Genomic DNA, 11,456 nt, shown 5'->3' on the forward strand with positions numbered 1-11,456 from the left:
GTAGCGCTCAAGGTGTATTCGGGCAGAAGGTCGGGTGAACATCCCAGTACGTAACGATCGGATGTGTCGATATCGAAAAGCACGGAACGCTGAACGGTGGCGTAAATATTTTCATCGAATGTGATCGACGATTTGGCTTTGTTCTTCTTCGCCAAGTAATAAGTCGTGTCCAGCATGCGTTCAATGCCGGCAATATGATCCAGCATCGCGATGGACGAATAATTATTGGTCTTCAACAGCACGTTTAAGAGATTTAATTTGCTTTGTAGATCCTAAAAAACACCACCCCAGTCGAGCAAATTTAATACAAATAAGTATGGGTACAATTATTACAGCATAAAATGGGGTGAGGAATCCCGCCAAGAGCTTATAAAAAAAAAAAACGGGGAAGTCGCTCTGCTATGTATAGAAGGACAGTAGGTGTTGGTGTTGAGTATTCAAATTGAATTCATTGAAATCATTGCATAGGTACGAAAAACGATTCTGAGATAAAACTTATTAGCCTAAGTATATTTCTAAAGATATTCTATTATATATTTTTATTGATATTAGTAAAGAAAAACAATATTTCTAGCTAAAACCGATTTTGCATAAAAATTCCAATCTATCCCTATTTTTTCTCTTATTTTCATAATTATTTTGAAAAGCACAAACATTTTTTCGCCAATGTACCAACTCCAATTTATTTCAAGAAATCACCCTCTAAGTTGAATATTGAAACATTTTTAATGATAGAAAAGCTGATGACAGACAAAAGAAACACATCGTTGTAAAACATATACAATTACTAATCAGGGTAGGTTAAAAAACAAGATTTCGAACGATTTGTATGAAAATTTTTAATGAAAACGTACACAGAAATTTAACATTCAACAGGTTTTTATAAAAACATATAAGTATTATTATTATTTCATTCTAGGTCTATTGATATATTATTTTGACGTAATTGATAGTCGACAAATTATTTTTATCCAAATATTAGTTAAAATTGAATTATTAATCACATGATTTTGATGGGAAAATGTGGATGAAAAACTCCGCATATTGGAAAAAATGTTCTGACAATGCATTATCGCGTCATACATAGATCAAAACAATACACTGCTCAAGTCACAATATGATAAAAATATATTCTATAAATAATTATTCTTACGTCTACGAAACTGTTTAGTTGGCCAACCACATGGGTCATAGATTTAGAGGAAGACTGTTCGGCTTGATCAATCATCGAAAAAAACCGTTGTTCCAAACACTGTAAAGTTCCAATTACAGAAGACACGTATGTTGATATATCTTTTTTATTCTGTTCATTTTTATTTTTCTTAAAATTAGAACATCGATGTTTTTGCACCTTTTCATTGAACTTCTAAAATACAACAAAAACAATTATGATTAACTAAAAATAATATATAGCATAAATCAACACATCAATGATAATATTACGAGGACAATTTTTATAGCTTATTATTATTTTTATTTTATTAAAATAAATATAGACACTGAGTGACTTAAACAGAACATTGTAATTTGTAGACAGGTAGTTAAAATTAACGATGAGCGAGATAAATATTCTTTATAATTGGTGCTCTGGTGAACCAGAAGAAGATTTAATCAAGAGCGGATATAAACGCAATTTTTTGAGACTACAATTAATTGTATTTCATTTGCTCAAATAGTTTCTCAATGACAATTATAGATCAACTACATTTTAGTTGTATAATCGTTTATTTTATACAGATTAGACACGTAATATACTGATTCTTCGTATTATTTTAATACATTTTTTTTTCTACTCGGCTATATAATTTACATTAATAAATACCCCGATTAAGTTAATAGTTACAATTCGTATGCTAACATTTTCTACGATATACGTTAAAAGAGTAAGCGCATTATATAACCATTTAATATATTATTTTGGTTTTTTTTTTAATATATGCGTAGGTAACAAAAAATATTTTGTTACAAACCATTACCATTCATATGTATATGTTATTATAATGATATTGATACAATATAGTGTATTATATTATGTTTATAGGGTATCAATACCCTTCCACTCCACTTCCCCTTCCGGATCTTTTCTTATTGCTCTTTCGAGTTGCCGAGGCCACGTTAAAGCAGTCTCATGACCGGTCATGGGCCTAGCACGAGTGAGCCGTCAACCGGCTTCCTTGTATGTTCTCGATAGACATGCGTACGTTTCTTCTCTCGATGAAACTTAATCGTTAAATGTTCGTTTGAACAATTTTATAAAATTTAATTTATCAAATTTAACAATTAAACCATGTATTTTTCAAATTTGTTTAATATAATTTTAGTGTACTCTGTGCTCTCAGTCATCTTCATACCAAATATTGGTAAGTGATATATTTATAAAACATAATTGTAAGCTTAAGGTAATTAAACAAATTATTAATTAAAAATCAGGGTTTTATCCAATCCAAGAATTAAATTAAAAACAGATGGCCGCAATAATAAGAGTATTCGTGAGTTAGAGTATTTCATACTATTCTCATGTATCTGCGTAATTTTAATTTAATTTAAAGCCATCTATAATATTATGTTATCGATTCTCGTATGGTTTGTTAAATAGAGCGTGTAATTTATTAGTATCTATAAAAATTACACTATTTAACATTTGATTAATATTTTAAATGTGATCTGCCAATGTAGGTATAATAACTATAAAAACCAATTGTCACTCACAAATATAATATTATAATTTTAGTCAAAAAACAATATGTATAACCGTTAACATTATTTGTCCATTTAGAGTATTTATCAAGTCTTAGTTAAATCAGCCTGTACATAAGAACTATGTGGTGGGCATGCGCAGTGTGTTTAGAAAGGGAGAATTCAAATCAGAGTGTCATATAATAAGAACTATATGTACTTAGTATAACTTTAAAGTACACCATTAGACGCGTTGTTTGTATCTGAATGGACGACTCACAAAGAAACAGGTTTCCAGTATAAGTTATTATTTGGAATATCGCCAGTCAAAGTAGGGTGGGAGATAACGAAACCTGTTCTTTGGAGATCGAGCACCCTAGATTTAATGCAGGAATAAAAAGGATGAAAATAAATAGACCTTTTTGTCAATTCAAACATAATTCGCAAATTTTGGGTACAAGGTCTAATGGGTGTAGGTGGAGGTAGCTTTTTTCGAAAGGTTTTGGCCACGCCCCAGAGTCACGTATCTAGAACACTCGGCACACACAGCTTCGGGGCAAGCACGACTTCGTTATTAATAACGATTGTGATAAAATAAAGAATAACATAATAAAAACGCCCACCGGGCGCACACAGACAGTGGAAAGTGACGAAAAACGGGAGTCTAAAACTCGAGAGTCCCCTAATAATGTTAAGGTCGAAACTATAAACACCGCGACTATAATATACAATAGCCTAAAGTTTGAACTCTGGCCGAACAATAAAAACAATTTTATTACATAGGTCAGGTGGTAAGCGATCGATTACTATATTATTGTCATCGGATCGTTTCCTCAAAAGTGATTAACCTCGTTAACTACACACATGTTTATCACATTAAACTTGAATTGTCGTTGACTTGCAGTCATAAAATATACACAGCTTCTTTGGATTGGCTGCAAGCACAATACGATGATCCAACACGCACGCGCGCGTGGTTAGAATATAATAAAATATATTACTATTATATATTAGGCAGTCTCATTAATACTCGGACACAAGATCCACATATTATACCCGTAAAGTAGGTATAATTCGGGTTATAATAATAAATATGACCCGTGAGGTCACGCCTGTGTTCGAGCGCACGCCAACGCGTGCCTGAGAATTATTATGAAACATAGAAAATAAAAACGTTACGGAGCCACTTTCAAATGGGTCTATTATTCAACGTTTGACCCGAGACACAGTGTCGGTTTGAATTGACAATGTAAACACGCATAAGTGACACATAATCATAAAGCGATGTACAATAATTTAATTTGATAAATAAATAATGTCGTGTGGTTGTATACAGGAGGTTCGGAAGATGGCAAGAAATCTAAAAGCGCCAGAGCGTTGGAGACGCGAGACGCCGGAGGAGACGACGATGCGGACGGTTTGGACCAAAGAGATAAACTCGAGGACGATGACGAGGAAACGACTAAAGTACCGCCAGGATTTCTGAGTCCGTCCGTGAGGGAATACTTGGAACTAGGAAGGTCGATTCCAGGTATAGTTGTTATAATATGCTATTTACACGGTTATATGGGTTAGCTGACCGAATTACGGTTATACCCGAAACCGGGTTAGTTGTGATATATTGTCATCCTTAAATAATATTAATATTGAATAATTATTATAATATAATAACAGTGATTAATCTCTGCGAGACATGAGTCGGCACTACTAACGTAATATTATACTGAATAATGGATATACTATAATGTGTCACCGCTGCCCCGCTGCCAAATAATTGATATGGCAGCCAGCACGCTCGCAAATATTACCTAATGGTGTTTTGTTAACACGTTTTTCAATGGAATATCATCCGAGAGAAAGCTAATTGAAGATCCATGATCAGTGGTTCAAAAATTGCTGTTAACCGAAATTCTAGGCCTTTGCATGATATCGAGAACAAAAAAAACACCGAGCAAAATTAATGTAATCTGAAGTTTTTGCATAATATGATTTTATGCCTGAAAGTAGATACACGAATTCGTACAATTATCGAAATCGATACAACCATGAAATAGTTGTATTAACTATTTTATTTGATAATCTGTCAGCTTTATAAAGTTTATACAGAAAAGAATTAAAAACAATTTTGAAAGAATGCGCGGCTTCACTTTTGTTTCGTTGTTTTATTTTGTCATCATATCTATATTAAGTACATATTATATTTAAAAGGCATTTCAAAATGGTCAAATGCTCATCATAAAAAATTCATTTTTAAAAACGAGCACTGTTTTTATTATATTTATGAGTAGGTGATTTCAAAATAAAATATTAAGTTTACGAATCCCTCATACTTTATCAAATATGACGGCAACAATGACAAAATTGAACGTTATAATATACAAGTATAGCCGTATAGGTTTTTGACAAAGTTATGTAACCAATCGAATGCGAATGAATATACGATGCCCATATTTTAATACTAAGCTTCACACGTAATAATATTAAACACACGCTGAATATTAAAATAAACAAACACTTTCTAAGAGTGCAGCTGACGATACGAATTCGACAAACTTCAACGAAACGTCGATATAAATTCGATTTGGGATATCGAGAAAAAAACATTTTGTTGACAAAATTTTAACGACATGGCCATTAAAAAAAGATTTGTACCCGTTTCATGCTTTGAGCTTGAGGACATAGGATTATATATATATATATTTATTTAACGAACACACGCGAAGGTGTACCCAATAATATATTATATTATTATAATATTATGCGACGCGATGACAAATATTTTACACGGTGTAATAATAAGAACAATAGACGTGAGGCGGTATCGTAATATACGCTGTATTATTATTTATTGCACTCGATAGAACGACCGATTTGTATTTAATTTTTACTTTAGAAAGGACACAATATAATAACACGCGGGCTGTATAAGAATGATAAACCAATTTGATATTTCGTGTACATTAACGAATTACAGCCGATGTACAGAATATAATGCTGCAGAAGAAGGACACAAATTGATGATTTTTGGTACAAATATTTTTCAAGGTCTGCGTCGGCGTTCGGTGGCAATGTATATATATATTATATATTTTTCACGGCGATATAATATATATATATAGTGAAATGTATACATACATATTAATATACTATTATGATACGCGCGAAAATTCACATCTAAAATCGTCTCGAACGTCTTAATATGGATCATTATTATCGTTAATAACCTTAGAATACGATCAACGAGTGAATGTAGATCGTATGCCGCGGCGGGACCGTAATTAACTTTAATATCAAAACATTATAACCACGGTACATATTGGCTTTTTGTGTCCCCATCACCCAGACTTCCGAGAATCGACACGTCGAACCAGCAATCTCTGATTTATTACAGTCAATTATTGTTATTATTATAAACTGGAAATCGATTTGCATATTTAACTTACGAGTAGTGTTAAGGATGTTTTGCAACTAGGAAATAATATTAATAAATTATAATATTTTAACGAGTACCTTACAGTCCTATAATAATAGTAATAGTTTCGGTCTTTCACCAACCTGTTGGTGCAGCCCAATAATAGTTGTTATATAGAACAATAACACATTTATATAATCCACTAATAAATGTGAACATATTATTACCTATTGGCTATTATAATATTGTATACATTATAATGTTTGATGTGATATACTCGGTACGAATCGAGAAGTCCGGCGGCGGTTTCTCATTCTAATTAAAACAAACGAAATTAACAAATAACAGAGATAAAAAATAAAAAAATAGTTTATATAAGCTTAAACGTCAGACCAAATACGAAACGCCACCGCCGCCACATGTAGTTGAAATCGGAGCAGTATGGATTATTATTATATATAAATTATAATATATTATTATTGCTTTCGATTTGGAGTTCGAAATATTTGCAAACGCCTTACGGGTATTTAAGAGTCGAGTACTTTTGCAATAAGCATGCGACAAGCGTAATAATTAACAGTGCAGGTCACATTTATAGCACATTTATAGGTACGCACGTATACATTCTGAAGGATTTTAATATTATCATATTTTACATTTTAAATTAAAATATTAAATAAATAAATACTGTGAACCTAGGACGTATAAGGTGTATGCGGAGAATTTTAAAACATCTAAAATTATAATTCACCGATCGCCCAAATAAATAGCACATGATTACTTGCCTTCCACAAATTAAGATGAAGACAATCATATGTATATTATGTATTTGCGGGGCAAATAATGTAGAATGAACACAACCGACCGAGGAGTCTTCTCATTTATTTATCTTCTAAAAAGAATATTTTTAAGTAAAATTTGTACCCCCAGTCTGTTTCTTCGATGTCGCTTTGCCAGAACATATAGTAGTTGTTTAATATTACTTTAAGAACGAACCCACAACTGACAATTAACATTTATTTTTGAATATATTCTAAAGGGGGATTCACACCTTAAGACTAATGATTTTTTTAAAATATTTGTTTAATCATTACAATAACTTAAGTCATAACCGCCATAAATTATTATTTATTATTATATTATATTACATTACGAATTTCCATCGTATATCATCAATTCTTTTCCAAAGTCAATAATAAATACTTATTTTAGCTTCACAATATTTTTATGAGTTCGACCCAATTGGGTGGTGTTTGCATTAAATTATTATTGTAAAAATATAAATAATTAAATAATTGTACAAGACAACTAGTGTGGAGTGTGGATGTCACTCTGATGCTTAGCCTAGCACTCCAAGACAACTTGTACCCAATACGCGCCTACGTGATCAATTCGGTGGTACGATCGATGGTCATCAGATTCCGACTTTCGGGAAACAACAATCAAAAATGATGTTAAAATTTTAAGTAAACCATAAATCGCGATAATTATATTACATACAGACATACCAATCTAATTGGCAATTGTGTAATATTTTAATAACATATCTGTTTCATATCATCAAATATTTATCAATAATAATTACACCAGAAACTACGAAAAGTGACATATTTGTATTTTGCAACGACTTCTGTACCACACATAGTTATATAATATACTCTATATAATATAGCTTAGGTTATAAATTATGTCTGTTGATATTTTGTAACGTTGAACTCTCACCTCTGTACAGCAATTGACTTGGAGGTGACCAACTTTTGTTTTGATCGTATAATATATTGCGATTAGAGTGTAGTAAACGGTCGTAAATTGGTTATACAATTAAAAACTTAAAAATTCAAACATATGTGTATATGCTAACACTTCGTCCCCGTTGCAGGCAAGCCAGGCACGGACTACCCGGTACTGGCCGTGGTGCCGTACACAGACTTCTATTGCGACGACCAACCGTACCCGGGCTTCTTCGCGGACGTGGACACCAGGTGCCAGGCCTGGCACTACTGTGACATCGACGGACGGCAGGCGTCGTTCTTGTGCCCGAACGGCACGCAGTTCAGCCAGGCCGTGTTCGTGTGCGACTGGTGGTTCAACGTGCGGTGCGACCTTAGCAAGGAGCTGTACCACATCAACGAGCGACTGTACCGGACCACGCCGCGACCGGACAGGCCGCACAGAGTGCTCACCAAGGAGCTGCTCGACCAGATATTCCTCTGATCGGCCACCAAACGATTTATATACATAATATCATAATTGTGTTTAACGCCTATATATATAGATACATATAAGTACAGGATTTACGATTTATACTTTTTAAATACGCGATATAACAAGAGTCCGCGGTCGTTCGATTGACAAGTAAACAAAGTGTATCTGGAAGATATAAGAGAAATTTAAATGTAATTCCGTAAATAAAACTGTCAAATTTGTCAGATGCACCTCCCCCCCATGCTTCAAACTCGGAGCGACGTCTTCTCTTTCCGAAATACTATCATTATCTCATTTAAATAACGTAACGGTTTTTATAATAATTTGTACAATAATTTTAACTTATATATAATTATCCTCGTAATTATCCGACAATATCTGAAACTAGAAAAGATTAGGTAAGCGGTTTATATAAATAAGTGCGTAAACGCTCAATTTAGTTTTTGCTCCCGCGTAAAATTTTGAAATATATATGCTATAAATCAATAGTAAACTTTAGAAAGTGACCATGGTGCCTGCGGCTTAATACAGCAACCTGTCAACAAAACGTCCACTGCCACCGCGAACATATCATATTAAAATATCGATAATCGACAAGACCTTTGACGCACATATTTTCTAGAAAACCACGTACGCCCACAGCGATATCATTTTTACAGTCCGCGACCGTCACACGACTAAAACCGAATAAAATTTAATTTGCACATATTTTAATGTAAATATACGCTATAATGCTATATAATAGTGAATTACACACCGCGGCGAGTGACCCCATATATCGTGACGACAACCGCCCACCAAGCGTACGGCGGTTGACATCCCAGGGGTCCACGCCACTCATGTCGCCTATAATATATGTAATATCCTAACATGATATTAAATGTCAGCTATAGGTTCACGAAATATTATCACATCGCGACCGAGATAATATATTTTTGGCAACCGAAAGTTGTGTACCTACAGCTAAAATATTATAAAATATATTATATTGCTGCAGGTCTGCAGGAGCCGCTATTATATAATCCGTCAATCCCGAGTATTCCGACACTATATTATATACACTACATAAACAATCCGTTCGCGATAATCTTTCCAACCAGGTATATTATAATATGATCGGAAAAAAACTTACGATCTGCGCGGTTCATAAAAGAATATAGTTATACGCACGTTAAAGAGAATAATCGTTTCAACTACAGACAGTACCTCTACATGGACACACCACATTAGTGTTGTATGTAAATCGGACGCTCGCGCATACCGCGTTTGCATCATTTGTTGAACAATAAGACGCGTACCTACTTACGTACATATAATACTATTGTCTTAAGGTCGCCGCTAGTAAATATATTCGTTTTGTTCGCTACAGAAACCATGCATGTGTAAATAATACAGCAACTGCATGTGTAAATAATTATCGTCATATTTCAAAGCTAATAACGATTTCCAAAATGATTGCATTTAAATCGTTACAATATAAATCTATATTCATATTATACCTACTTAACATATTATATGGACGTTACACACATTATGTGCGCAATTATTGTTATGCGAACAAAGGTCGATGACTATATATTATAATTTATAACATGTCATATTATATATATATTTTTTTTAATGTCTATTATCTAATAGGCAAATCGCCTTTCTAGATAGATGACATATTTTATCTTTATACAACTTGTTTTTTTTCCCATTTTATATATATTACCTATATCATATTATATTTATTATTTAAGTACTAAATTAATAATTTAAACGAGGAATCCACCGAACACTATATTTTAATAAGAAATACAAATATTTTTGTGATTATACATAGGTATGTTATAAACATAATAATATTATATAATATATTTATTTCATTATAGGTAAAACAATAATTTATACATATAAAACACATTGTATGAAAAAATTTGCTTTTGTTATTCAAAACTATAGATATTTAAAAAAAAAAGTTATTGCTGGGTAAATGCTAAATAAATTATAATCGACAGACAAATATAATAGATTTAAGGTGGTTTTAGACATTAATTCATAACAATATATATAGAAAAAAAAGGTTAGCCTGACCTTTTTTTTATAATCCCTGAAACCCTACTACTATATTACATCAGATTTTAGTGCAAGTAACAATATGTGATTTAATTATCATTATATTATGTTACTACATGTCGAAGAAAGTGTGTTATTCATTATTCAATGTATCAATGCACATTACACAGACATACAGTTACTTACTTAACATTTATGTAATTATATTATTATTATTTTATTTAAAACTGCACATTTTAATCGAACGCACCACAAATTGTATATTATAATATGCTCAAATAACAATAGCATAATTATTAATTTTTAATTGTATATTTTCTGTTAAACACGTACAATTTAGAAATAATATAGAGATAATTATAGTTAGGTATTTAAGAATTATGATTGTTAAGCACCAACACACATTTTTTGACTATTTAAAAAAACATTAAAATTCACTTAACCGAAAAGACGATTGTAGGAAAATTTCTGATTTTTGTTAAAATATACCAAACGGAAATATTAAATCTTATATATTTGTTTTTGAAAAGTATATGAAGTTATTTAAGTTCTTTTGAAACGTCAAAAATTTAAGTTAAACAACAAAATATATTATATAAACTAAAGTATTTTATGTTTAAATATTATAAATTATAAAAATATCTGAAGTTCAATAACTCAATTGTATTTTAATCGGAGATAAATTTAAAAAAAAAGTTAATTACGTAGATAATTATTATTAGTGCATGTATAAATCAAACAAAAATTTAATTTTTAAGTTTATTGAACAATAACACTTTGAACTTTCCATACTCGAAATATTTTAAATTTACATTTATACATTTTTTGATTAGACTTACATATATATCTAACCGTTTGAGTTAGGATACATAATAATGTAATTTAACGATTGAACTAATAAATTTAATCTTATAAACAGAACGGAGTTTTTAATATTAAAAAATTGCCAAAAGATAGCTAAATGTAACGAGAAATTTGTTATTTTCAGAGATAATTTGTGTTTTAAGACTATGTTTAATCACCTACAATTATGCAAGTAGAGAAACATCAAATTTCAATTGAAGTTGTATTTATCTGACTATACTACTAAATGTGATCGATTATC

At 31.6% G+C, this 11,456-nt stretch overlaps 2 protein-coding genes across 4 annotated transcripts in view; one reads left to right on the forward strand and one right to left on the reverse strand.

The window, feature by feature from the left end:
* The window catches only part of LOC100168934 (tripartite motif-containing protein 29), a 39,296-nt gene that overhangs the window by 228 nt on the left and 27,612 nt on the right, over nucleotides 1-11,456 (reverse strand). For all 3 annotated transcript variants that reach the window (XM_029487804.1, XM_029487803.1, XM_029487805.1), the window contains exons 8-9: nucleotides 1,154-1,366; nucleotides 1-272 (exon numbers count right to left, since the gene is read on the reverse strand). In XM_029487804.1, coding sequence (XP_029343664.1) covers nucleotides 1-272; nucleotides 1,154-1,366 — 485 coding nt within the window. The remainder of the gene's footprint in view (nucleotides 273-1,153; nucleotides 1,367-11,456) is intronic.
* Nucleotides 2,111-10,211, forward strand: LOC100159756. The gene is made up of 3 exons (XM_001951348.5): nucleotides 2,111-2,360; nucleotides 4,013-4,207; nucleotides 7,968-10,211. Exons 1-3 carry the CDS (start codon nucleotides 2,288-2,290, stop codon nucleotides 8,300-8,302), a joined length of 603 nt encoding a protein of 200 aa, XP_001951383.1. The 5' UTR covers nucleotides 2,111-2,287; the 3' UTR covers nucleotides 8,303-10,211.

Source organism: Acyrthosiphon pisum, chromosome A1, assembly GCF_005508785.2.
Source record: "Acyrthosiphon pisum isolate AL4f chromosome A1, pea_aphid_22Mar2018_4r6ur, whole genome shotgun sequence".
Taxonomy (NCBI): Eukaryota; Metazoa; Arthropoda; class Insecta; order Hemiptera; family Aphididae; genus Acyrthosiphon; species Acyrthosiphon pisum.

Bases quoted from the DNA above. Each gene is read 5' to 3' on its own strand.
- LOC100159756 (XM_001951348.5), top strand. From the start codon at position 2,288: ATGTATTTTTCAAATTTGTTTAATATAATTTTAGTGTACTCTGTGCTC. The intron at 2,361-4,012 runs GTAAGTGATATA...GGTTGTATACAG, and splicing joins CATCTTCATACCAAATATTG to GAGGTTCGGAAGATGGCAAG. The intron at 4,208-7,967 runs GTATAGTTGTTA...TCCCCGTTGCAG, and splicing joins ACTAGGAAGGTCGATTCCAG to GCAAGCCAGGCACGGACTAC.